Source organism: Alexandromys fortis, unplaced genomic scaffold, assembly GCF_014885135.2.
Source record: "Alexandromys fortis isolate MF-2015 unplaced genomic scaffold, M_Fortis_MF-2015_v1.1 scaffold_216, whole genome shotgun sequence".
Taxonomy (NCBI): domain Eukaryota; kingdom Metazoa; phylum Chordata; class Mammalia; order Rodentia; family Cricetidae; genus Alexandromys; species Alexandromys fortis.
The window spans coordinates 1,454,059-1,481,032 of NW_026068089.1; the positions used below are offsets into that span (position 1 = coordinate 1,454,059).

Here is a 26,974-nt window from a genome sequence, read left to right on the forward strand (position 1 = left end):
GAGCTGTATAAATCAAGCTGTTGTTACTGTTGATTAAGTCATGAGGGCACGGAGCCCTTTAAAAAGATGCCTGAGGGAGCATGTTTCTCTCTACCACAAAACATTCCATGTAAAGACATCCATTTATGAGCAAGAGGCCCTCACCAGATAGACACCAGGATCCTTTCAGGAAGAGGTCCTCACAGGATAAACACAGGGCTCCTTCCAGGTAGAGACCCTCACCGGATAGATACCTTCCAGGTAGAGACCCTCACCAGATAGACACCAGGCTCTGTCCAGGTAGACAACACCCCCCCCCCAGGCTCCAAAACTATAAGCAGGGACTTTCACTTATTAAAAGCTGCTCAAGATGAGGGATTTTTATTACAGCCTGGATAGGAACTGGAGGCTCACACACCAACAGCATAGCCTGTCACTGGGTCGAAGAAGAATGCAAAAGCAGCCTCGGCAGGAGATTCTGAGACACTAAGTACCAGAAGGATAGTTTAGGAGAAAAAGGGCCCTCTTAGCCCTGCACACCCCCATCCCCAGAGGGAGAGTCAAAGCTTGGAAGGCCCAAACAGGATGGCGTGACGTGGAAACCGGGCGCTGACCTGTCTGTCCCTCTAGGCAAGCCTTCGGCAACAAAGGCAGCTCTGATGCAGCCTCGGCTCCCTCACATCTGAGATGTAACAAAATAGGCAGAGCAATACAAAAGAAAAAATAGTGTTTATTCACACAACTACACCAAGTGCTTCTCCCCTGTTCTCCTCCCAGCTTCCAGGGGCAGTGCCCCTTGCGGGGAGACCATCAGGACGTCAATGCCAGAATCTGGCCTAGCAGGCAGGGAGGGAATCCTGGGCACAGGAAGGCGACTGGATTTTCAAGAACACAAACACATCAGGCTTTCTCATTCCAAACTCAAGTGCATTTACAGTTCACGTGACCAGTTTCTTCTCTGGACTTTGCATGGATAAAAAAACGCCATAGTTAGCGCAGGGTCAAAGAGCCCAGCTGATTCAGCAGGCCATAGACAGTTCTAGTTTCCTGCCACTTCGAACTAGCCAACCACAGATTTGACCGCTTTCTGCCCATTCTCCTGTCTTCCAGAGCAAGAGAGCCACTGGGCATGGGCTTAAGTCCAGGAGGGTGCTTTCGAAATAAAACTGTTAACTCTTTTTTAGAGTCTAATGTTCCCCAAACCCAAAGAACAACAAAAACTACCTTGTAGGTTAGTGGCTCAGACTGGGGGAGCAGAGGCAGAGTTCATAGGTCGAAATAAACTATACTTTGAGGACACTTTATGCATACCTTGCACCTCGCATTTGGGAAGTCCAGCCTGTAAACATCAGGGCTCTCCTACTGTTCCGAATGCATCTTTCCTACACAGGAGAAAATGGTTTACTCTAGTCCCGCCTTGGGAAGACAAGTTTAGACCAAGGACGAGGTGAGAAAGCAGGCCAGATTTAATTTAGATCAGTTGTTCATGATTTTTTCCCATCATGCCACAGAACAGATGGCATCCTCCTGCATGGCCGCAGCATGGCCACACTTCATACAGCATGCCACCCCACAGAAAACAGCACTCTTGGGTGCAGGTTTTGAGCAAGAAAAGCTGCATAAAATTTCTCAAGTGAGTCACTTGATAAGCTCCAAGATGTAAGCATCAGCACTGAAAACTCACGTGCAGTACCCTCCTGACTTCCCATCACACGGAAGCAGCTGACAATCACAGTCGTCAAGGAGATGGCCTTCCCCCTCTGGGGACACGCTGTCCTGGGAGGCAGAGTCAGGAGAGCTGCGCACCTGCCTCCTTATCCCCTGCAGACCCCAGCAGGTTTGGTTGGTGTGAATGCCGTGGAGTGTGTGTGTTAATTCACAGACTGCTGTCCCCGTCTCACTGGAGAGCTACCAGCTGCTTCTCCATACTGGGACCGCAGGACCCAAGAGGAAAGGGGACAGAGAAGAGAGGAAGCGAGGCCTCAGTGTCTCTGCACTGTGATCAGCAGAGAAGGTAATGTTTGTTTGACTGTCATTTCCTCGGGGCAGATCACACGAGGTGCAAGGTGGGCATCTACACCGCAGGCTCTGTAAGGCTGAGAGTGGAGAAGAGCCAGGAGCAGTGGCACGGTGGCGCGGTGGCACAGGCTATAATCCCAGCACTTGGGAGGTGGACACAGGAGGGTCAATTAGGAGTTCAAGGTCATTTTCAACCACAAGTTTCAAGTCAGCTTGGACTAAGTGAGATCCTATTTCAAAAAACAAAACAACAAACCAAACCAAAAAGTAGTGACTGGTTGTCCTTATCCTTGTAGACAAGGGCAGTCTACGTGGCAATTCTGGGGTCATTCAAGCAATTATCTTAGCTCTTTCCTGACTTCCTGAAACCAAATACTAATTGCATTTCTCCTCAGTGCTAGAAACTGAATTGGAGCCTTGTAAGTGCTAAGTTCTCTCCCACCGAGCTATGTTCTCCAGCAAACACACTGACATCAAAGGGCTGGCCAGCCTCCCTGTTTCTGGAAGCTCACTTAGAGACTTGAATATGATGCTAGCCCCCAGCGTGCCATCACCTACGGAGGCAAAGTCCATACCGACCTGGGCACTCTTGGCTCAGAGGAGCATGGCAGAGCGGCCCGGGGCTTGTCACACACAGACCTGGTCTGCAATCTGACAAAGTGAAAACTCCAACATCCAAGACTTAAAGTTACAAAGAAAGCGAGAGGTAAGCCAGTGTCAACTAGACGTCTTCCTGGACCATCATCTTTCTGAACATTGCCCTCCTCCTCACTCCGGCTCCTTGCTTTCTGGCTTCTCACTCAGTTTGTTCCTCTAAAGAGGCCTCAGTGCTGGAATGAGATGGGTATGGGCATAAGAGAGGGTATCCGCGCCCCCTGTAGCTGCCTGTGTGAGTGGGCAGTGGAAATGTTCCCAAGCTGACAGCTCCCTAGAGAGCTTTTCTTGGAGGACAGTCACAGATGACAATTAGATTAAAATCTGGGTGGATGGCCTTATTTACTAAATTCCAGACTTGCGACAGACCTAAGACTCTCCAGGATGGGAGAGTTCGCTGTTGCTTTCCTTCCCACTTGGTTTGCAGAGGAAAGGTTCTGCATTAGTGCAATCCCACCGCTCCCAGGACCCCAGGAGGAACCTCCCAGCATCTGACCCCACAGTTACGGGACTTTCTGCTGGAGGTCAAGGCAGACAGTGAGTCACACTTCTGAACTTCATCTCCTTGGTCCTTTAAGGGGTTCAATGTGCCCGTGTCAAAAGTAAAAGGGGGCAGTGTGAGGCTGGGTGAGCTGTCACACTGGCACAACCTCGGAGGAGCTAAGGGCAAGGGGTGGAGAGTGTCACCAAAAACAAGAGCTAGTGCACAGCGTTCCCAAAGAGTTGCTACAGCCCTGCCCCAAAGACAGAGCCTTTCTGGTTTCCAACCAGAACATACCCTTCAGAAACCATGTTGGCAAAGTGCTTTTTGAGAGAATGCCATAAATCCCCTCCTTCCATGTGCCCAGCCCAGAGCCTAGGGCTCTCATGCAGCCCCTTGGGCCTCCCCAGGGTGTGACATATTGGGCAGAAGAGGCAGGCATTGACACACATGCACAGGTGGAGTCTCATGACCTAGGGCAAGCTCAGCTGCACATGGTACTGTCGCCGCAGTGACGACAGCCAGTTGCTGAGGGAACAGTAGAAAGTGCTGGAACAAGGGCTGAGAGGAAGCCCTAAGGGATCTGAAAGACGTTCAGCTTGCTGGTGTTTTTGAGTGTCTGGCGTCGATTACAGAACCAGACCCGTACCACCTCACGGTCATAGTTGAGCTCCTTAGCGATCTCGGTGATCTCCTGGCCAGTGGGTAGGGGGTTCTTCTCAAAGTAGGCATTAAGAGCCTCTATGGCCTGCGGCGTGAAGGAGGTGCGCCGCTTGCGTTTCTTGGAGGGCTCACCGCCTACAAACTCCATCAGATTCTGCTGGCCTTCCTGGTTCCGGAGCTCCGCCTCATTCAGCCACTTCTCCAGAACCGGCTTCAGCTTCTGGGCACTCTTGGGTGTGATGTCTAACTTCTCAAACCTGGAGAAGGAACCGCGACAGTGCAGTTGCTCCTCCATACATCTCCCATGAGGGAAAAACATTACTCGCAGGGGAGGCTCACCTGCTTCTCAGTGTCCCCACCCTCCTGGCCCCTCAAAGCCCAGATTCCTCAGACTTTCCATATCCCAGGCCTCATGAAGGAGAGATGCCCACAGCCTCTGTAGGCAGGCAATGACAGCACGCTCTGCCTTGACCAGAACTTTCACCCCCAAATGACTGAAGTCCTGAATCATCAAAAGACCCACTCTCCTCTCACTGCTCCCACGGCAGCCTCAGAACAAGGCCTGCTGCACCTTCAAGCTGAGCCGACCTGGCAGGCGTGGGAGGCAAGGCAGCAGGCACACACCAGGGGACTGACAGCCGAGGGCCAAGACCGAGCACGTTTCTAAGTCATAACTCTCTCCTGCTAGGAGGCTTCAGTGGCCTCCCTCCCGTGAACATCTAAATACTCAGGGTTGGAATCTACCTAAACTTTAGAAGCCTGGGTCAGTCTTTGGCTACTCCAAGTGGCCATGCCCTCAACAGGACAGTATTCCTTATCTGGAAGGAGTCAGCGTGAGGGGAAACATGAAAAGGGACTGGATTCCCGGATTCCCATGACAGCCGGCTATGGCACGGAGCTTTATCCTGGCTTTATCTGGGGATACTCGTACTTACCGGCAGATGGCTGATTGGCTGTAGGCTGGACCTTCTGTTGCAGTCAAAGCCTGGCCAACCTGGGTCTGTGTGAGACCCAGGGAGAGCCGCCGGATCTTAAAATTCTTGGCAAACTCCCGGATCTCTTCTAAGTTGATCCCGTCCTCATCCAGGCTTGGGGTGTGCGGCTCTGGGACAGAGGGAAGGACCAGGAGGAGTCAGCCTCCTGATGAAGCCTCCTGATGAAGACAGCCATCATGCTACTCTGGGCCATGGGTCTAGCCTGGTGTAGGAAAGGGGTTGGGGACCTCTACCAACAGACCCTCATCACCGCGTCTCCCCCCCCCCCCCCCGACGAACAGGACTTGCTGGAAAGGGCTCTAGAACAAGCTACTGAGGTGGTCTATTCTTAGTTCTCCCAGGTCTAACTGCTCACCTCTCCCACGCTCCCTAGTCTGGTCCCAGGCACACCTACTGGCTATCTGTCTTTCTCAGAACTGGGTGAGACCACACTGAGCTAGCCAGTGGCAAAGCGTGACCAGATGGACGGCTAAGCAGCCTCACTTCCACCATGTTCACAGCCACTCCAACAGGAAAGGGAGTAAGAAAGCCACCTGCTGGTAGAGGCAAGAGACTCAGTGGGTAAAGACACTCGCCACTCAGCCTGAAGACCTGAGTGGGACCCACATGCACGCCATGGATACTCACGCCCCACCCCTAATCCCAAACAAACAAATAAATGGGAAAGAAATTCAGAGTTACCACCTTTCTGCTTTGGGCCTTTACCCTTTCCTTTTGGACACCAGGAATTTATGGACTGACTTGAGACAGGGCCTCAGTAGGCTGGCCTTCAACTCCTGCACTAAAAGGCTCCTCCCATCCCAGTCTTAGAGCAGCTGGGACTGGAGGTGCTCCCGGTACCCCAGATCCACATTCCTCTTCTTCGAGTCACTTACTTGAGACCAGCTGACTGACGGTAGGGGTCTCAGAGCAGGTGATTGGGATGGGAGCTGAGGCAGAAGGCTTGACTCCTGAGGCCGGGCTGGTGATGACCACGGCAGGCTGCGGCACAGCCGGCGTCGGCTGGATAGGCTGCATCTATGAGAAGAGACACAAGCTCCATGACCCGTGCCTAACTTAGGGGGTCTCAATCCCTGGGAAGCCAGCACCAGGAGAGAGATGGACAGGAAATTCTGAGCTACCCAGGCACTCCCGCCTGGGGCCATCCAAAAGCAGAACTAGAAGCTACCTGATAATATTAACAAGAGATGGGATTGTTCTCTCTCCGTGTCCAAGGCTGACCTCGAATTTATAATCCTCCTGCCTACACCTCCCAAATGTTGGGATTACTGGTATGTATCACCACACCTGTCTTAATTCTTATTTTTTCTCTCATGCATCTGTGTTGTGTGTGTACACGTCTGCATGTATGTGGGTATACATGTGTGCCACATGAGAGTGGAGGTCCAAGGCTGACATTAAGGGTTCCACCTCATTCACCAAAGCAGTCTCTCTCAGTTGAGCTCAGAATTCACTCACGTGGCTGGCTAGTGTGGCTAGCAGACTGCTCTGGCGTCCTCTGCCTTCTGAGTGCTGAGTTACACATGGGCCACCACACTCACCCAACATTTACCTGGGTGCAGGGGATCCAAACTCCAGTCCGCACAGAGCACAATGGGCATCTGGACCACTGATCTATCTACCTAGCCCAATTTTTACCTTTTCTTTCTTTTCTTTTCTTTTGTTTGTTTATTTGTTTTGTTTTTCTAGACAGGATTTCTCTATGTAACAGTCCTAGTTTTCTTGGAACTAGCTTTTGTAGACCAGGCTGGCCTCGAACTCATGGAGATCCACCTGCCTCTGCATCCCGAGTGCCGGGATTAAAGGTGTGCGCCACCACTGCCTGGCTTTGATTTTTATTTTTTATATGATATATAATGTTGTAATGTTAATTAAAGTTATGTATCTTATTTATGATCAGGACAAACTACAAACATCTGAAATTAGCATTATTAGTATGACTTAAAGCAAAACCAACCAGTGTGGTGCCACACCTCTAGCCCCAGCACTCAGGAGGCAGAGGTGGGTGGGTCTCTGAGTTCTAGGCCAGCCTGGGCTACATAGTTAGTTCCAGGATGGTTAGGGCTAGACAATGATGCCCCTTCCTCAAAAAACCAAAAACAAAAGCAAAACAAAATAAAAAACCCATAAGCTTTTTAGGAAATCCAGTTTTTTCCTGGATTTTCTGTTCTTTGGATTCTGTCTCCTGCTAGCTCTTAAACCTATCCCCTAGTCCCCAGGACCTGGCTTTAGTCTTTCCCTAGAACTACTAGGGCTCAGAGAACCAGACAATAATGCTGTACCTGGCATGAACAAGACCCTGGGCTCAATCCCCAGCAGCATAGATAAAAAAGGAAAAACTTAAAGGGGCGGATCTAAGAAGCACATCTGTCAGCTGGGGGAGGATCCGAGATGCACATCTGTCAGTTATGGCGGGTCTAAGATGCACACTTGTCAATCTGTCAGTTGGGGGCGGGTCTAAGAAGCACATCTGTCAGTTGGGGGCAGGTCTGAGAAGCACATGAAGCACATCTGTCAGCCACTGAGAACGTGGCAGCAGCTCCTGCCATGATGAGAGTCAGCACTACCGTCACAAGCTAACCGTACACCAGAGTGTCAGTTGCTTGGTGTAATATTCATAAAATCTGGAGAGGATTTTTGTTTGTCTTATTTTTGTTTTTGTGTTTTAAGACAGGAGCTCATAACCTAAGCTGAACTCCCTACATAGCCCAGGCTAAGATTACACATGTGTACCACTATGCGTGACAGAAGTAGGAATTCTGGTTTTTGTTTTGTTTACCTTTTTTTTTCTTTATGTGCACAGGTGTTTTGCCTGCATATTTGTCTGTGTGAGGAAGCCAGGTCCTCTGGAACTGGAGTTACAAACAGTTGTGAGCTGCCATGTGGGTGCTGGGAATTGAACCTGGGTCCTCTGGGAGAACAGCTAGTGCTCTTAACTGCTGAGCCTTTTCTCCAGCCCCCAAACTTAAGCCTTTTTTGTTCTCTCTCTCTCTCTCTCCCCCCCTTTTTTCATTTGAGACAGGGTTTCTCTGTGCAGCCCCGGCTGCCCTAGAACTCACTCTGTACACTGGGGCTGGCCTCAAACTCAGGGATCCTCTGCCTCCCAAGTGCTGGGGTTAAAGGTGTCACCACCACCACCCAGCAGAAGTAGGAATTCTTATAGCCAATCTCTTCCAGATGAGACTAAGGGTCATTTACAATTTTCTTGGAGGCAAACACATAGCATTAGACAATCGTGGGCCTAATAGAGCGTATCTGGGAACTCGTCCTGCAGACCCCTGCAGGAGACCCCAGGGCACAAGCCAGTGACCCCCACTCTGGCCGCATGCTTGTTCAGTTCCCACAGACAGCACATCCTACATTCAACTCATCCTTCCTCTCTGGAGCTGTCCTGACCCCAGCCTGTCGGGGCTCGTTTGTGGGGTTCTACAGGCCTGATGCATGTCTCCTTCATACCTAAGGTGTCCTAGGTAGCAAGCAATCCCAGTCATCCTGCATCCTTAGCATTTGGTACATAATGGGCACTCAAAATCTCTTCTAGAATGGAAACAAAGAAGAGTCAAAATGCCCAGTGTGCGGGGTACAGAATTCACAACCCGGGGCTTTTCTAGCCGTTTGCTCCCCAAAGGATGACCAGCGTCCAATCTGCTGTGCTCACTCATTTCCCGTGCTCTCTGACCTCCGTGGGCACAGACACATGTTGCGGTATGTAGCGGCCTGAGAATGGGAGCTGTTTCCCTGGGCGGGGTATGTGTGAACTCATATAAGCCTTCTGCTGTGGGAGGTCCTCACTTTGAGAGGCGCCTTGTTCTCCCAGAAGTTTCAGAGGGAAGTAGCCATGCTACACAGTATTGCCTTCCCGTGCCCATCCATACCCCCAGACCTGGTACCTCACTCTTAGCAGGGGACTCCGGTGTGTTTGGCTTCCGGACAGCCATAGGTTGAGGCAGGGGGCTGCTGGCTAGGGTTGCAATCACCTGGCCCTGGGCATTCAGCAAGAGTTGGGGAGTCACGGCTTGGACCTGTAGGCTCTGTGCTGGTGCCGGTGTGGCCACACTAGCCGAGTTCACTACCCACGGAAGTGCTCCAATAACCTGGAGAAAATAAGGCATGGTCCCTAAATTTGAGGGGAGTGGGGCATCCAGGATCACCAACTCAAATCCCCACAATTGCAGGCAAGAGACTAACTCTGAGAAGCTGTTTAAGCATTCTGGCCTCTGCTTTCTCAACAGGCAGAGTAAAGGACTCACACTCAAGCCTTCCTTTCTTTGCTGTCCCTAGAGCTGGGATGAGGCAGGTGAAGGGTTTTTTGTATATCAGAGAACTGGAAACTCTCTGCTAGTCTGCCACACGTTAGCTGTGGGGTTTAGTAGTTCTGAATTTTACCCTTCTCTCCTATAAAACAAAAGATCCCCGGAAAGGTTTGTACTCAGTGAGATAATACATGAGAAAGCACGGAGCGTGAGGCCCGACCACAAAGCGGGAACTGTGTGGATAAAATCCCCCACTAGAGCCAGCACTGGCAGGTGCAGTGGCAACTACACTCTCTCCTGGACTGACGTCGGCTGACGCCCTGCTAAGACCACGTATGCAGCCCTTCCTAGCCAGCCGCCCACAGCCACCGCCCCTCAGCCCTGCTCTCACTTGCCTGTCCCTGAGCATTGGTGAGGATCTGACTGCTGATCCCCGGCATGCTGGGAATGGCGTTGGTAATGACTGGAGCCGCGGCGAGGGAGCCCAGGATCTGGGTCTGTCCCCCGAGGGAGGCAGCACTGATCTGTGGGTAGAGGAAGAGCCTTGCTCAGAGGCCAAGGGGCAAGAAAGACCAGAGAGAGGAAAGAGGGCTGAGACTTTCGAGCGGTGAGGGTGTCCACTGGCTAAATAGTCAAGGCTAGAGGGACAAGTAAGGGGACAGCGGGGAACCAGGGAGGGGCAGTCACAGAACAGTGACTTCTACTGCTTTTTCCAGTTAAGTCTAGGAGGGCAGAAGACCAGACTAGAAGAACAAAAGTGCCCCCAAGTCATGCCTGATTCTCTGCTCCCAAACCAAGAGCCACACAGGATAGATGCCAGCATGAAGCTGAGCTGCTCCTGCGTGCCCCGCCCCCAAGGCTGGTCCAGCAGTTCCGTCTGGAGCAATTCCCCAGTCGTTGCTTGCTTTAGTCTGGGTAGGACAGGCTGACAGGTGCAAGGAGAAGACCTCAGAGGGAGCCCATCTTTGCTGATGCATCAGAAATGGCTGTATTCAAGGGGCTGGTCCTCCACTGTGGGGTAAGTTCCACCCTTGGCCCAAACTTTGGTCCATCCCTTGGAGCCCTTGGGTGAGGGCAGCAGCTTACGATCCCTGGGCTAAACGCGAAGCCGGCAGGCTGGACGGTAATCTGTGGGGTGGTGTCCACTGGCTTCGGGGTGGGGGCGGCGACGGTGGCAGCAGTGGGCTGTGGGAGTATGGCAGGCGTGGTCTGTAGCAGCGGCTGGGTCTGGAACAGCGTCTGGGGCTGAGCTGGTGGCCGGGGCTGGGTGGGAGAGGAGGCCTGGACTGGTGGGGCAGCTTGTACAGGTGTCGGGAGAGCGGTGTTCAGCACGGCAGCTGCTATGGAGCAAGGCAGAGACAGAGGCGCTCAAGGGCCGAGCCGTGACCCGGCTTGGTTCCAGTCCCAAGGGATCTGGTACGAAACTGACAGGACACTGGGGGCACTGGGCGTGGGGCAGCTGCAATTCCCTTGATTCTTGAAGGGCTGACACACGCCAGCATCTCTTATTCCCCCCTCCCTTGGGTCAGCAGACATGTAGGTTCGAGAACCAGATGTTGACTCTTCTTGTGGTCCGTCTTGCTGGTCATGGGGTGGATGCTGGTAGGGGGAGGGGGCAGTCTCAAGCAGCTGGTTGCAGGAAGACAGGCCTGCTGGCCAGCCTGGTGTCCTGGCCTAGGGTCCCGAGGCGGTGCAGCGGCTCTGTGGCTGAGTGCCTATGACACTGGATCCAGAATCCAGGGTTGTTACCCCAGGTGGACTGCAGGATCTGAGTCCAACATGGTAAGCACACGTGCAGGGGTGGCAGTGTAGGGTGGTGGGGGCCCGGTGCAGTCCTGGGGAGAGTTGCCGTTACCTTGGAGCCCAGCTAACGGTGGCTTGAAGACTGCCGCGGTAGGAGACGCAGCGGCCAGTCCAGGGAGGGCAGCCACGGCTGCTGTAGGGATTGTCCACACGGCCAGCCCCTGCTGCCCAGACACCTGACCTGCAATACTGATGGGGATAAGAAGAGGTTGAGTAACCGCCCCTGCCGGAACCACAACTCCTGTCAGAACTGTGGCTAAGTTTTCCTGAGTCAAGACCTGCAAAAGCAAACAAGATTTCAAAAAGAAAAGAAAAAATAAAAAAAATCAACATCCACAGCGCAAACGAGGGCCTCTTGGACCCAGCTGAGCATAAGCAAGCATTCTGAGGGCAGGGGGACAAAGGCTGAGGAAAGCAAGAGTAGCCCCAGCCGAAGCCTAACCCACGGTGTCTGGACCAGACTATCCTGCCTGCAGAGATAGTCTGACTTTCCAGGGCCAGCCCAGGAAAAGGACTGGCCCTGCATCCAAGGGTCAGGGTGCACGGCCCCCTGCAGTGTGCTGCCTCTTAGACCTTCCCCGGGCGTGTTTGCGGGTACAGTGTTTGTTCTTTCTCATTGTTTCCTTTAGTTTTTGAGATTAGAAAACAATCACATCATTTCCCCTTCTTTTTCCTCTCTCCAAAGTCTCCATTATTCAGCTCCTTACTCTCTTTCATATGGCCTCATTTTTTTTTATTAGTGTGTGTGTGTGTGTGTGTGTGTTCCCAAAGCCCTAAGTACAACCTGCTCAGTCTGTGTAATGTCACTTGTATGTGTGTTTTCAGAGCTGGCCATTTAGTGCACCCACTGTTTTGTGGCCAGAGAATGGGGGCCACAGGCTGCTCCCAAGTGGTCAGGGCCCACAAAGGCCTCCAAGAGGCTCTAATGGGGGGCACCCTGGCTAGAAGCCTTGGAGGTCAGTGCACGAGCAGAGGTCACTCAGGCTCCGCTGGCCTGTGGGATTCTATAGGCCCCTTCATTGGTTGGGCAGTATTATAACTTAACTGAAGACTGGGCAATCCATTAACTCTTCCTCTGTTGAAGGGGCTGACATGGGTGCTTATTCATTTCATTATCAGATAAGCACAAATCCTCCCAGGAAAGAGTTAACCCTAATCCCCTCTGGACCCAGGGAAGCTGTCCAGCAGCAACCCACACATCCTCTTCGCTGATCTGGGGCAGAGAGAGCCTGGGATACCTAAGTAGGCGATTTCCTCCCTCAAGCCACAGCCTCCGTCCTGCCCTGCCTCATGCGGTTTCCAACCCCATGGCCACCCCATGCTTGCTCCTGCCCACTGCCCTCTGTCTGGTTCCCGGATGTGGCCCTTACCTGGGGGGCAGTTTGTAGGGCCAGTGGTGTCAGGGTCTGTGATGCCTGAGGCTGGCTTGGGGCTTGGCTGAAGGTGGCAATGGCTGGGGCAGGAATCGGAGGGATCCCAGGCAGCGACTTCACTTCATGTGACATTGAGAAAAAGAAGGACAGGAGTGAGCCTGGTGTGCGTGGAGGGTGACCGGAGCATCCAGTCTGCAGCCCCATGCTCTACTTCTGCATAGTCTCGGGTGAGCTGGTAGCCTTTCCTGGCCCATGGGGCAGCTCCCCAAGTCTTGGGCCAGCTGGTAGCCTTCCCTGGCCCGCAGGGCACTCCCCGAGTGCTGCTAGTAATGCCTAGGAGGCTGGAGAGCCCTGGGTCGCACCAGGAAGGGAGGTGTTGTCTTCCCACATCTTGTGGAAGGGAATGTCGGGCTCTGCATGACACTGTGGTCTGTCACATAGCAGCTGAAGCAAATGTATGTCATGGAAGGAAAAGCCAGAGCTGAGAGAAAATAGCCACTGTCCTAGGCTCAGACAGTGACTGAACTGTCCTGTTTTCAGAGGCCTGGGAAGGGGCAAGTCCTAAAAGTGCAAAATCCCTGAAAACCGGGCACATCGTTGTCACACTGTAGGGTCACGGCAGCTCCTCAGGCCACTCAGTTTTTCTCTGTTGTTCAAAAAGGGCAGGTTCTATGAGCTTCCAAAAGAATGTTCCAGGAACTGCAAGCTTTCACCTCCTCTGACTTGGCCAATTCAGGAATTGGGGTGCCCTGCCAGGAAACCTTATTACAGCCCGCAACAATGAGACAAAAGCTATAATTTCATAAATCAGACAAGAATAGGAATCTAAGACTGGGGATGCAGCAGGATGGTAGACTGCTTGCCTGGATGGATGGATGGATGGATGGATGGATGATAGAGAGATGATAGAGAGATAGGTAGGTAGATAGATAGATAGATAGATAGATAGATAGATAGATAGATGGATGGATGGATGGATGGACGGACGGACGGACGGATGGATAGATGGATGGATAGATGGATGGATAGATGGATGGATGGATGGATGGATATAGATAGATAGATAGATAGATAGATAGATAGATAGATAGACAGATAGATGGATGAATGGATATAGATAGATGATAGAGAGATAGGTAGATAGGTAGATAGATAGATAGATAGATAGATAGATAGATAGATAGATGGTAGACTGCTTGCCTGGTCCAATCTCCAGCACTGAAAATAGATAGATGGATAGATAGAGGATAGATAGCCAAATAATCAAGCAAACAAACAAATAGTAAAAAAGTAGAATTTAGTTATTGGGTGATGAATGTTGGACATATAAGTGGGTTGGGGTTTTTTTTTCCTTTGAAGCAAGGTTTCTCTGTGTAGCCCTGGCTGTCCTAGAACTCGCTCTGTAGACCAGACTGGCCTCGAACTCACAGAGCTTTGCCTCCTCTGCCTCCTGAGTGCTGGGATTAAAAGTGTGTGCCACAACCACATGGCATGGCCTCTTTGTTTTGTTTTGGGGTTTTTGTTTTGTTTTGTTTTGTTTTGGAGACAGGGTTTCTCTGTAGCTTTGAAGCCTGCCCTAGTACTAGCTCTTGTAGACCAGGCTGGTCTCGAACTCACAGAGATCTGCCTGCCTTTGCCTCCCGAGAGCTGGGATTAAAGGCGTGTGCCACCACCACCTGGCTTCCGGCCTGGGCTCTTAATATGCTCTGGCTGAGCATTTATTTCTAGGCCCAGGCCTGAATTGGAAAGTCAAGAATAAAGACCAGTAACCAATCAATCAGTTAATCAATCTCTCTCCCCCTTCCCAACCCCACTTTAAAGCTCCTTTGGAACACAGTGCCCAGCAGAGTGGGTGGCACTGTTAGGTCCTGTCAAACCCTGCAGTCCTAGCCTATGCTGTTTTGTGCTTGGGAGATTTTGTTTTTGTTTTGAAACAACTTAACTTAAGCCTTTAACTGTTCCCAGAACCTAATAATAAAACCCAGAAAGTTTAAAGAACTAGAGACACACATATGACACAGCCCTTACAAACCAGAAAAAGAAAAGCAAGAGTCAGGGTCCTCTCTTCTGTGAAGGGAAGTCAGGTCATTAACTGTTGGAGAGAACAAGGGCAGTCAGGATGATCTGAATATAGGAAAACTGACACCCATTATGTTGGACAAATGTAACGAAACCTAAGCAAACAGGAATGTGGGGCTGGCAACATGGTGGAGCAGGTAAGCCTTCCTGCCAACAAGTCGATCCAGAGTGCTTCTCCAGAACCACCTGGAAGCAGCAGAGAACCAAGTTTGTATGTTGTTCTCTGACCTCCACATGTGTGCCTATCATGTTTGTATGTGTGTGCGTGCACACACATAAATAATAAATCAGTGAAAGAAAGCACAGAAAGTGGAAATGTGATAGGGACAAAAGCCTACCGCAGAGAAAGGAAACGCCGGTCTATTTGGGCGCAGTTTCAAAGCGGGACCACAGCCAGCAGTGCGATTCTCTAACCCTAGTAAGTAGGAGGCTGAGGCAGGAGAACAGAGAATTCACAATGAGTTCAAGACCGGCCTGTTTTACAGAAAGATGGGACACTTGTTTCGACACAATACCACTGAGTTTAGATTAGCCAGCTTTTGTTTTTTTCCCCTTGAGCCGGGAGTCTCGCGCTGTAGCCCAGGTTGGTTTTGAACTCAGGTTTTGAATTTAGCCTTGACTCCTCAGCAGTCCTGTTGCCTCAGCCCTGCCTCAGTGTGGGGATTGCAGGCCTGGCCCGCATACCTGGCTCCACCATTATCACTGTTCTTTTCTTTTTACTTGCTCAGACTCCTGATGGCCCCACCTCCACCTCCTACTTGCTGGGATTACCTAGGCATGTGACCGTACCCACTTGTACGTGGTAGAGGGGACTGAACTCAGAACCTCTTGCAGGCTAAGCAAGCTGTACCAGCAAGCCACAGGCTCAGTCCCTTTTTGCTGTTTTTCTGGTTTATCAGGAGAGCAGCACCTTTAAAGCCAGGGTTCCTCCCCCTCCTCCTCCTTTGCTCTTGGTTCTTTTGACACAGGGTCTCTCCTTCCTATTTATACCACACTGACCTCGAACCCAGAGATCCTCCTGCCTCTGCCTCCTGAGTGTTGGGATTAAAGGCGTGTGCCAGGGGCTGGAGAGATGGCTCAGCGGTTAAGAGCACTGACTGCTCTTCCAGAGGACCCAGGTTCATTCCCAGCACCCACATGGCAGCTCACAACTGTCTGAAAATGCAGTTCCATGAGATCTGACACCTTCACACCAATGAACATAAAGGTAAACAAATCATTAAAAAAAATTAAAAATTAAAAAACAAATAAATAAAGGCGTGTGCCACCATGCCCAGCCGCCTTCTCTTCTTATTGTTAATAACTGGTCTTCTTTTAAAATTTCCTTCTATATCAATAAGTGATTCTTTTTTCTCTGAGACAGGTCTCACACTATAGCCGGTGCTATCTGGCAACCACTATCCAGCCCAGGCGGGTCTCAGGCTCTCAGCACTTTCTGCCTCAGCTTCCTCAGCGCCACTGTTATAGTCTTGTGCCACAACACTCAGTTTTAACAAGTAGCTTTTCTTCAAAGAAATTTTAGTGGGCCATACTATAAAGAAATAAAGATCAGTACAAACACACTGAAAGAAGTACTGTTTATGAGGATAAAATAGCCGAGGGTGGGCCGAATCCAAAGCAGATGTGTGAGACCATGTCAGCACAGGAAGTGGGCATAGCACGGCATGGGGAGATGGCTCGGCTGTTAAGTGCGCCGCCTACACTTGTGGAGGACCCTGGTTTAGCTCCCAGCACCCACATGATGGCTCTGTAATGCTAACCATCTATAACTCCAGTCCCAGATCTGATAGCCTCTTCTGACCTCTGACTGTTCCAGGCACATAAGTGGTACATGCAGGCACAACACCCACACACAGAAATAAATCTAAGAAAATAATGGAAAAAAAGCAGATGAAAAAACATGGGGGTGTGTCTCAATTCCAGAGTCTTCCCTCCTGCACCACAAGAAGGGACAGAGTGTGTGACGAGGACGTAGTCGGAGGGACGTGAACCACTAGACTCTTCGCCCTGAGGTTCCTATTACCTGGGCTTGTTTTGATGGCTCGGTCCCATCTTAATACTGTAGCTACCGAAAGGACCCGTCACCCGACTGCCCCGGCTCAAACCCCTGGACTCCGGTGAAGCCGTCTATAGCGGTGAGAAAAGACGCTCAGCACTATAACACATGTGCTATGGCGTGAGCAGTTGATTTAAGAGAGAGCAGGCTGGGTCAGAGGAGAATCCTGACACCAGAAAAAAATGGGGTCAAGAAAATGGGAAAAATGGGCACTGTGGATAAACCCAAGAAACTCCCTGAATTTTTCCAAAAAAAGAATCCATTCCACATGGCCCTGTGAGTCCAAAGGATGGCAGGGACAGCGACCTTGTCTGTCGTGCCCCATCTCTGAAGCCCTCTCCTTTAGAAGCAGGGGGGTCATCCTGGCCTCCATACTGGAACAGAGTTTCCTAGGCTGGGGGCGGGGTGCTCTTTTTCTTTCTCTCTCCCTCAGAGAGGGAGCGGTAAGTGAAGCCGCTAGCCTGCCGAGAGCTTGCACACCCTTGTCCAGTACGGGAGAGGGAGCAGTAAGCGAAGCCGCTAGCCTGCTGAGAGGTTGCGCACCCATGTCCAGTAAGGGGAAGGTTAAGGAGCAATACGACGGACTAGGACATGGTGAACTCTCCTTCTCCAACAGAGAAACTTCTTTTTGCAGTGAGTGGGGGCTGATCCAGACACACAGAGGGTCAGAACATGGAGAATAAGAGACCCTGAGCTGGTCAGTCCTAAGCGAGACATTTGTATCAGCGCCCCGTTCCCCCCTCTCCCCCCTGCCCGGAGGCTTAGGGAATAGCTCAGAAGAGGAGGCTGGAATGGGAAAGCCAGAGACTCTGGGGTGCTGGGAGTCTGCTTTCTGGATATGACACAGTTATTGCACTTAGGGACTAACTGTAGCTGTGGTTACTGCACAAGACCAGGCCTGTCACCAATACATCAAATACCAGCAAGGGGCCAACTTACTTTCCTTACTGAGGAACTGTGGGCCATGAATAAGTACTGGTCAGTTCCTTCAGTAGTATAGCCACTAGTAAGTTGTCCACATTCCAGTAACTAACCCTTCACACATCCTCATGCAAGCAATGAAAGTTAAACTTGGTGGCTTTTAAAAAATATAAAAAAACAGGCAGCCAAGTAGAAGGGTTTCAGTGGCGGAGAGAAGGTGAAAGTTCAGGATACATAGGTATAAGACTGTCGGAGAATAAAAAAAGAAAGAAAGGCTGAAGGCTGACAGAGATGGATCGTGGGACTCAGGAAAGTAGCAAGGAGGTTCAGGATCCTTACAAGATGCAACAGCTGCATGCAAGGTGCAGGTGAAGAAAGACAAGGGACGGCCCCCACAGCTAAGCTGCGCCAGCGACTCTCCAGCTGCGTCAGGCCAGAACTCACCTCACACCCTGGCGGCAGTGTTGAAGGACAGCACCTATAAACCCAGTGAAGGCAGGCAGGCAATGTCCTAATCTGATCCTTAGCTCAAGGGAGACAAGATGTCCTTCCACCCTCGGCTCCTGGGATCTCCCAGCTCTGCTATAAACGGGATATAGCTGGCAAGCTGGAGGGATCCCGAGAGTCTCTCTCCTTCCATGGCTCGGGCAGTCTAGTGTAGACCTAGGACCCTCTCTAGGCCAGATGTGCCAATCTTCACCCAAAGCCATCTCAGTTCAGGCATGGGTGCAAATAAGCCCAATTCTAGATATAAGGAGGGTAAGGTATTCCTGGAAACTGGCCAGCATTATGGACTGTGGCCAGAGGCGCCAAACGGGCAGGAAGACAAGGCCCTAATGCCACCTGGGCCACCTGGGCCAAGAGAGAGAAGCAGCAGATTAGCGACAGCCTCCTACCAGTTGCTTCTGCAGAGTGGTCTGGGTCGCGCTGCCCGGCTTCAGCAGCAGGTTCGCCAGCTTCGGCAGGGCCTCTACTCTGGGAGCCGTCAGCAGCCACGCTCTCCAGTCCTTTGCTCTCCTCCTCAGCCGGGAGCTGAGCGTCCACCCCGACTTCCAGCACTCGGATGGTCTCATGGCCTGACATCACAATGACCTGCAAGTAGGGGATGGGGGACAGCGCTTGGAAAAGGAGCCAGCGCTCTGGGGATGGGAGGATTCAGCATGTGGAGTTCTCATCCAGAGAACGGGAACTCTGAGAAGGCCAGAATTTGGGCCAGGCTACTGTCCCTGATTTCCAACAAGGAGCTGCTAGAAGCAAGCAGGCCCTGGAGGCAGAAAGAAAAGTGCCAAACCATTTGGAGATATTTCTGTTTGTTCCCCATCTTGGACTTATCTCAGGAAGTGGGAAATGGCTCATTCTTGGAGCCTGCAAGAGCATCCTCTCGGATACTGAGGTTCTAGAGACCAGGAAGAAATCTGTCCTAACTTCCCTTAGAGACCACCTGGAGGCTCCCAGAGGGGGAGTGTGGAAACTGAGTGTTCCACAGTGTTCTACAGTTTGTCTTCATTAATGTTGTGTGTGGTGTGTGCATGCTCTTGTGTGTGCACACATGCACGCATGACACAGTGCTCACGCACCTTCAGGGATTCTCTCCTCTCACCTTGCTGTGTACTTCCTCCAGGAGGTTCTCTCACTCATGGGAGTAGGGCTGAATTACAGACATACACACCGCATGCAGCGTTCTTATGTGGGTCCTGAGGATCTAACTCGGGCTGTCTATGCTACAAATGCTTTACCTACTGAGCCATGTCTCCAACCCTTGAGTAACTTCTAAACTCAGACACCACAAGTTCCCTGCAAGCTAAGTTCCCCCAAAGAAGGGTCAAGAATCACCAAATACAGTTTCTCCTGCCTCACCCTACCCTGTTCTGTGTATCCCAAGGACCTCATTTCCATTGTCGGCGTTCTCAAAGGGCGAGGGCACCTTCCGCGAGTCCCTGCTCAAACACCCTGCACACCCTGTACAAAGCTCTTTATTCCATCACTGAAATGCACCATCCTGGCCCTTCAGAATCCCCAGTGAACCCCATACGTGAGAAAGAGCTGTGTCCATCATCAATAGTGGTTAGAACCACTCCAGCCCTGCAGCCTGGAAACTGGCTCTGCCATAGACCGACCGTGCCAGAAAAGGCTTCTGGGAGCCATCAAGAGGAATGAATATATACCACAGCAGGTTCCTTTGGCAGACTCAACCTTGACCTGGGGGATTTCACTATGATTTCATTTCAAAGGACACTGATTTGTTTTCTTCTTTTAAGGCTTAGTCATTTCAGAAATCACAGAAAATACATAGAAGCATAAAGAAAAACGAAGTCACCTGTTCAAACATGTATAGGTATTTGTGTACTTTAACAGGTGTTTGAGATCTTACTTTTCATTTTATGTGTATTCATTTTAGGTGTTTTGCCTGCATGTATACATATCTGCACACCATATGCATGTAGCACCTGCAGAGGCCAGAAGGGGGCATCGGATGCTCTGGAACTAGGTTGTGAGTAGCCTCGAGGGTGTGGGGACTCAAGGCCACGTTCTCTGCAAGACCAGTCAATGCTTTTAACTGCAGAGCCATCTCTCCAGCTACCCAGTGGAGTTTAATTTAAATTTCAAAGTTGCTACTTAAGATCCCAAACTCCGCCCAAGAAATTCCAGTAGACACTCCTTTGGGCAGGTCGAGTGATCATAAACTTTAATAAGAGACAGACAGTGAGAGGCCCCATTATGTCCTTCTCCCTGGCCATACCACCCCTCAGGCCGTGACCCTCAGCATCCCCACTTCTCACCCCCAGGAGATACCTGCTCATTCACGGTCAGAGATGAGTCAGAGCCAGCTCCAGGATCCATGGTCACTGCCGGGTGGGGTGGGTGCCAGTCCCCACCTAGTGCATTCTGGGTAGGAAAGCAAAGGCTGGTGAGCTGCGGCGCCTAAGTTTCCAGGCTGCCTAGAAAAGTCAGAACTAGAACAGTAGGAGAAGAGAAGACAGGCTCTCCTGAGAACACAGAAGAAAACAAAGCAAGACGCTAAAAACTTTGAAGACTCCAGCATCCTGGAGAGCCTGCACCCAGGGGAACCCAGAAGATCTGTGTTTAGGAAGGCAAAGGAGAGAGGGAGGTCATCTGTCCCTGGGGTCCCCCAGTCCACAAGAGTCCAAGGTGGAGCTAAGAGACACTTGGAACCTTGGGCAAAGGCGAGAGGAGGGTTCTGGACATCAGTGTTTCCCTGGGCACTTCCCGAAGAGGCAGTAGAGAGAATTCAACCCGGTGCTCTGACTCTCTGGAGCTAGACCAAAAAATGCCGCTTCCTAGACCCCTCCCCACAGCCCTTGGAGCCTCAGATTTGGTGGTGGATTTCAAGAGACTCTGCAGGGATGGCCCAGGGACCATGCTGTCCAGTACACAGGAGGCAATGTGTTCCCAGCGGAGGCATAGCCTACCAGGAGCAGGAAGCAAGAAGTGGGTGAACCCCGTGTGAGGACAGGCTGTCTGGCTGGAGTCATTTTTTTAAAAAAGTAGGCAAACAGGTTAGACATTTGTGTAGGAGATGTAGGAGAAAAGGTAACTGACGTTTAGTTTGGGCACCTGCTGTGGGATGACACTGACATATCACTCATCTCCACTCTGGGGACTGGGGATGTCATTGCCACCGTGTCACACTTGAGGGACCAGAACACTGGTCTATATCTCACTTTACCTTTTTCTCCTGTAAGGTTTTTTTGTCATCCCAAGGACTGAATCTAGGGCCTTGAACAAATTAGTCAAGTTATATGCACATCTACAACACCGGACTATAACCAAAGCCCCACAAGCCTTTTATAAACTGAGGTAAAATTCTGCTATGGTCTGAAAGCTTGCCTCCCTCTCAGTTCATCTGTTGGAATCATAAGCCCCGAGGTGACAGACGGAAGAGATGAGAGTGTCTGGGAGGTGAGATTAGGAAGGCAGGCTAGTTCACTAGACAACTTGACCTCCGCCTTCCAGCCTCCAGCATCAGCAGCCGTGAGTTTCTATTGTTTACCAGCTACAGGGACGATACTCTGTTACAGCAGCCCCAACAAATATAAAGTCACATGCAGAGAGCTCACCAGTTTAAGTATTTTATTGTATTATCCATCGCTCTCTCTGGGATGCGGGGGAGGGGGGGACTGAACTCAAGGCTTGGTGCGCACTAGCAAGTGCTCATTATAGACCAGGCTAGCCTAGAACTTCGGAGAGCCACTTGCCTCTGACTGCTGAGTGCTGGGGTTAGCGGTGTGGGCCAGCACTTCCGGGGTTTTAAAGCATCTCTTTCAGCAGGATTCTGTACACTCACGAGGCTGTGCATCCAGGAGCACTTCTAGTTCACGAACACGAAACTCCGCAGGCACTGCCTTTCCCAGCCCCTGGGAGCTCCTCATCTGCTTTCTCTACAGATTTTCCTACTGTTCCTGGGTTTACAGGCTGTAGGGAGGTGCCGTGTGGCCACTGGAAATGGAACACAGTCCTCTGTTGGAGCAGCAGGTGCTCGCAACTGTGAGCCACCTCTCCAGCTCCCAAGGGAATGTTTTTGGCCAGGGCTTTTCTACATCGCTAGGCTAATCAAGTGATCACTACATTCTTATGCCGCTATGTCCAGCATTAAATTGGTAATATTTACGTAACAATAGGGCCTAGCACGCAGACACTACATCAGTGTTACTCTTATTGTTCTGGTTTGCATGTTTGTTTGTTGAGACAAGATGCATGTATTCCAGGCTGACCTGGAACTCCCAACCTAGCTGAAGATGACCTCGAACTTCTTGTCCTCCTGTCTCCCAGTCCCAAGTGCTGGGGTTACAGGTGCACATACTAAGCTAATGGGGCCTTGGGAATGGAACCCGGGGCTCCATGTAGGCTAGGCAAGCGCTATCCCAACCGAGTTTCATACCCAGTTCTACTACTGCTGATATTTTAACTGAAACAAAGCATGCATACAAAACGTTTCAAATCATAAAATAGTATAAAATGTAAATGGTTACCATTATGGCTTTACTTACTTGTTTACTTATGGGACAGGAAGGTAGACCCAGCGCATGCACTCTGCCGCGGAGTTACAGCCGAGCACTAGTGTTATAATAGCACAGTAATTAACCATGGAGGAAATGTGAGTGTACGCCAGATTATTTTCTTTTCTTTTCTTTTCTTTTCTTTTCTTTTCTTTTCTTTTCTTTTCTTTTCTTTTCTCTCTGCTGATCTCTCTTTGGAGACAGGGTCTCTGCATAGCCCTGGTTGTCCTGGATCTCACTCTGTAGACCAGGCTGGCCTTGAACTCACGGAGCCCAGCCTGCCTCTGCCTCCCAAAGCTGCCATTAAAAGCTTGTACACACTTAACATGGCCTTTCAGAATGGGGTAATATATTTTGAATAAAGCATACAAAATGACAGATTTAATTAAAGGGCCTTGAAATCAGTCAGACTGGCTTCCTCTTCATTCAAAAACTATATAGCTTGGTTTAACTGTACTATGCTCCCCTAGCTGTTGCCATTTAGTAGCTGGACTACTTAACTTCAGAATTAATATAAAACACCAAATTCTGACAAATCATAGAAATAAGAGAAGATAAAAGAATAGAAAACATTTCATCAGAAATTGCATTACCTATCTTGAGTGAATGAAAATTGGTGAATTGTTTGTTCATAGCTGTCTTAGAAAACAATCTGATTCAACTTGAATGTGAAAGCTGGAACTCTATGAAGCTTTAGCAATTGAGCAAGCTGTGCCCTCACACAATACACCTACTATCCCCAGCCAGTGCCAACAAACCAGGTTAGCACTCTGAACTTCATCACAACTTTTTCTAATTGATTTAAGAAACTCCCAAACACACATTAAAAATAAAAGCCAACTAAATCAGATAACTCAAGCTTTTAATAAATGACATGGGGCTAGACAGCAAAAAAAAAAAAAAAGCTTGTACACTGCACTCATGTTTCTTTTTTTCCCTTGAAGCAGAGAACCTTTTAGAAAACACTTTTCTTTCTTTTCTATTTCTTAATTTTCATTTCTGGGGTTTGAATTTGCCCTGTGTATGCTAGGTCAGTGCTGCACCCCTGAGTACCACACACAGCACCAATTTCTTCTTCTTCTTCTTCTTCTTCTTCTTCTTCTTCTTCTTCTTCTTCTTCTTCTTCTTCTTCTTCTTCTTCTTCTTCTTCTTCTTCCTCTTCCTCTTCCTCTTCCTCTTCCTCTTCTTCCTCTCCTCCTCCTCAACTTCCTCATCTTCCTCTTCTTCTTATTGTTTGTTTTTCGAGACAGGGTTTCTCTGTGTTGCTTTGGAGCCTGTCCTGGCACTAGCTCTTGTAGACCAGGCTGGCCTCGAACTCACGGAGATCCACCTGCCTCTGCCTCTAGAGTGCTGAGATTAAAGATGTGCGCCACCACCACCTGGTTATAGAGCCAGTGTCTTCTAATTTGTGACATGTACTTTCTCCTTACCATCATTAGGCTGAGTGTGTGCGTGCCTGTGTGCATATGTTTGAGTGTGTGTGTGCGTTCAAATGTGTGTGTGTGAATTGTACAGATGTAATATATTGTTGAGCTCTATCTCCAGACTTTCTTTCCTTTGTTTTTGTTTAGTGTTTTGTTTTTCTTGTTGTTGTTGTTGTTGTTTTGTTTTGAACAGGGTCTTTCTGCACAGCCTTGGCTGTCCTGGATCTCACTCTGTAGACCACGTTGGCCTCGAACTCAGAGATCTGCCTGTCTCTGCCTCCTGAGTGCTGGGATTAAAGGTGTGCGCCACCAATGTCTGGCTTTTTTGTGTCATTTGTTGCTGTTGCTAGATTTTGGTTCTGCCTGTTTGCTTTTGACATTTGCTGCTTTTCTTCTTTTTTGACATTTATTACTTAGTCTGTGTGTGTATACCGTGCTGGAGCCCGAGTGCCACGGTGTGCCCGTGTCACAGCCTGCGTGTGAAGACAACTTGTGGGAGTCATTTCTTGGATTCTACCACGTGAGGTTTAGAGATCCAACATCCAGTGGCAGGCTTGGCAGCACAGGCGGAGCCGGCTAGCCAGCGCCCCCTTTCTGTTTTGTATTTATTGAAGTTGATGCTTGTTTTGGGGCTTTTGTTTGTCTTTAGTTTTTGAGGCAGTCTCACTATGTGAATCTCGGATACTCCTGCTTCATCATCCCCTCTGCCTGGGTTACAGCTCTGAGCCACAGCCTCACCTTTCCTTAGCTGCCTGTAGTGGTGCCTCAAGGAGGAAAAGAAAACCAGGGTTCTCTCTCTCTCTCCCTCCCTCCTCCCTCCCTCTCTTTCTCCTTCTCTCCCCCTTCCTCCCTCTCCGGATTCTCTAGTTTGTTTTGGTGTTTATGATCCATTTGCTCACTCCTGGACAGGTGTGGGGCTTTGTCTTCGTGTGGCCCTTGCTGGTTATAGAACCAATTAATGTAGTTATACTGTCTGGGTCACACAAACATCACCCCGAGCACCAACTTCAATCAAAACATATGCGCCTCTCGCCTGTCAGTGTTGACTGGCGTGGACTACCAAAGTGACAGGAGGAGGTATATACACTTATGGAACTGAAGATCAACCTTCTGTTTCACGAGCAAGAACTTAGAGCGAAGAGGCTGCAGTTTCTCCATCTCTGCTAGAGCTTCCTGTGTTTGGCCTAGCAAGGCTTCTTGATAAGCTTTTATTTCCTCCTGACAGCCTCAGGGACTATTCTGTAAAGGTTTTAGGCTTTCCAGCCCAGCCCAGGCAGCGATCTGAGCGCTCAAGTGGGTTAGAAGCCACTCTGGAGAGCCCTCGGCCTTGCCAGGTGCAAATGTCCCGGGAGGACACACGGGGCCCATTTTATGACATTATTAATACTAATACTGTCATTAAATATTTATGAAGTGCTCACGCTCTGGTCGACGGCGACCCTCCCACCACTTCCCCATCCTTCCAGCCACAGCGAGGTCTCTACCCCAGAGTCCCTGGCGCCCTTTCTCCGGGGGAGTGGTGACAGGTCGCCGGAACCCAAGCGTCCGGGTCTCCAGGGCTCTGCAAGCCTTTTCCCGAGACCCAACCCGGGCTCTAGGGCAGGGCTTCCTCCTGGCAGCCGCCTCTTCACGGGTGTCCGCGGGGCACCGGGGGACCAGGGCGCGGCCCGGGGTCTGCGGCCTCAAGTGGACAGCGCGGCCGTCAGCTCCCACAGCTCCCGCCTCCCGGGCCGCAGCCCGCCGCCCCGGCCCCGCGCCTTTTTCCTCTTTATCATAAATATATAAATTATGCTAATTACGGGCATTGCATATTAACCAAATCCGAAACCTCCCCTGCCCGGCCCCCTCCCCCTCTGTGCAAAGCCCTCCCCGCCCCGGACCCCGCTACTCACCGGAGCCCGAAGCCCAGCCTCCCGCTCCCCGGCTGCCCAGCGGCCACCGACTAGACACTCATGTCCCTGCCCGGGCCAGGGGGCCGTGGCCGAGGCTGCCGCCCGCAGACAAAGAAGCCGGAGCGGCTCGGCCCGGCTCGCTCGGCCCAGAGCCTCTCGGGACCCGCCGCCCCCCGAGCCCCCCGCCGGGGTTGGCAGAGCGGAGCAGTGGTGGGTTGCTGGCCACGCGCGGGCCGGGACGCCGGGGGCGGGGGCGGCCAGGTGCAGTCCCCTCCTCGCCCCCTCCTCCCTCCCCCCCTTTCCCTCCTTCTGCTACTTGGATTTTTTTAGCTGCTGCGTCATGAGCATAATTTATGCAAAGCGCTTTGCCGCATGCTGCACCTCCCGCGCCAGCCGCCGGGGGCGGCGGTCAGGAAAGGGAAGGGGGTCTGGGGAGCGGCGAACGGCTCGTGGGGGTGGGGAGGAACCCCAGGCCCCGTCGGGACTAGAACCCAGGGCCTGTGGGGCCACTTGACTCGACCCTCTCAGAGAGTAGCCCTGGAGTCGGAGTCTCGATCGGTGGCCCCGGTCACCTTCCCTGCAGCCGAGGATTGGGTCAGTGTCCAACTGTGACTCTCCTGGTAGTCAACTGCCTTTTTCAACGGCGAACCTCAAGTTCACGTCTATCCTCCAGCCTGGGAAAGGAATGGGAACGTGGACGACGCTCAGGCTCAGTGGAGCAGGGCCTCGGGAGCAGCTGTGCCCTCGTGGTTCATCCCAGAGGGGACCAGGGTCCCGAGCGCTCCGAGCCGCTCACCTTCCCACCTTCCTGGAGGGGCGGAGTCCTAACCACAGCCTGCTGGCTTGTCAGGATCGAGAAGGTGTGAAAAGAAAAAGTTTGGTGTAATAGAGAAAGAAAAACAAGCTCGGTGGTCGTGGTCGCGGTGCTGGGAGGGTTTGAAGGGAAGGGAAGGCTTAGAGGCTGCTGAGGGGGACTGGGGACGGAAGGTTTGGGAGGTAATGAATAACTGGAAGGAAGACCAAGGGGCGGAGAGGGGAGAAGAGGAGGGAGGTTAATGAAGCCATAGAAGGTGGATTCCAACAGTTAAGCGGCTTGTTGTCAATCTAATGTTCCCCTTCACCCCACCCACACCCACGTTTCTTGGATGACCTGGAGGTAGATGGTGCAGAAGCAGCATTAGGAGAAAGGCAGTGGAGAGCCAGACAGTCCCTTAAAACCCCAGTGGAAGGAAGCGCATAGCCCAGCAGAGGAGAGGGGAGCGGTACCGGGTGGTTTCGACCAGCAGCTACACTCCAGGCTGCCTGGATCTTGCTGGCACCCAGAGGCTCTCTGCTCAATGAAGTTTGCGGCAGAGCTGGGCCTG

General features: G+C 51.1%; 1 protein-coding gene across 6 annotated transcripts; it reads right to left on the reverse strand.

The window, feature by feature from the left end:
- Nucleotides 1–446: 446 nt before the first annotated feature.
- Pou6f1 (POU class 6 homeobox 1) lies at nucleotides 447–25,873 on the reverse strand. Of its 6 annotated transcripts, none has more exons than XM_050122478.1 (12): nucleotides 25,611–25,873; nucleotides 22,286–22,352; nucleotides 20,070–20,162; nucleotides 18,173–18,368; nucleotides 12,218–12,339; nucleotides 10,900–11,125; nucleotides 10,131–10,384; nucleotides 9,440–9,568; nucleotides 8,769–8,885; nucleotides 5,667–5,808; nucleotides 4,732–4,900; nucleotides 448–4,053 (listed from the first exon to the last, which is right to left on the reverse strand). In XM_050122478.1, the coding sequence occupies exons 3-12, from the start codon at nucleotides 20,115–20,117 to the stop codon at nucleotides 3,708–3,710; spliced, it is 1,749 nt and encodes a 582-aa protein (XP_049978435.1). In that variant the 5' UTR covers nucleotides 20,118–20,162; nucleotides 22,286–22,352; nucleotides 25,611–25,873; the 3' UTR covers nucleotides 448–3,707. The 6 variants fall into 6 exon arrangements, with proteins under 6 accessions (XP_049978436.1, XP_049978435.1, XP_049978434.1 ...); XM_050122477.1 differs by having other exon boundaries at nucleotides 450–4,053; nucleotides 8,682–8,885; nucleotides 10,131–10,381; nucleotides 25,611–25,870; XM_050122473.1 differs by having other exon boundaries at nucleotides 563–4,053; nucleotides 8,682–8,885; nucleotides 25,611–25,868.
- Between the last annotated feature and the right edge of the window lie 1,101 nt (nucleotides 25,874–26,974).

Excerpts from the sequence above, each read along its gene's own strand:
- Pou6f1 (XM_050122475.1), bottom strand. The coding sequence starts at position 20,117 with ATGGATCCTGGAGCTGGCTCTGACTCATCTCTGACCGTGAATGAGCAG. Across the intron at positions 10,385-10,899 it reads ACCGTTAGCTGGGCTCCAAG|CAGCTGCCGTGCTGAACACC; the intron begins GTAACGGCAACT and ends CTTGCTCCATAG. Across the intron at positions 9,569-10,130 it reads TCGCGTTTAGCCCAGGGATC|ATCAGTGCTGCCTCCCTCGG; the intron begins GTAAGCTGCTGC and ends CTCTACCCACAG.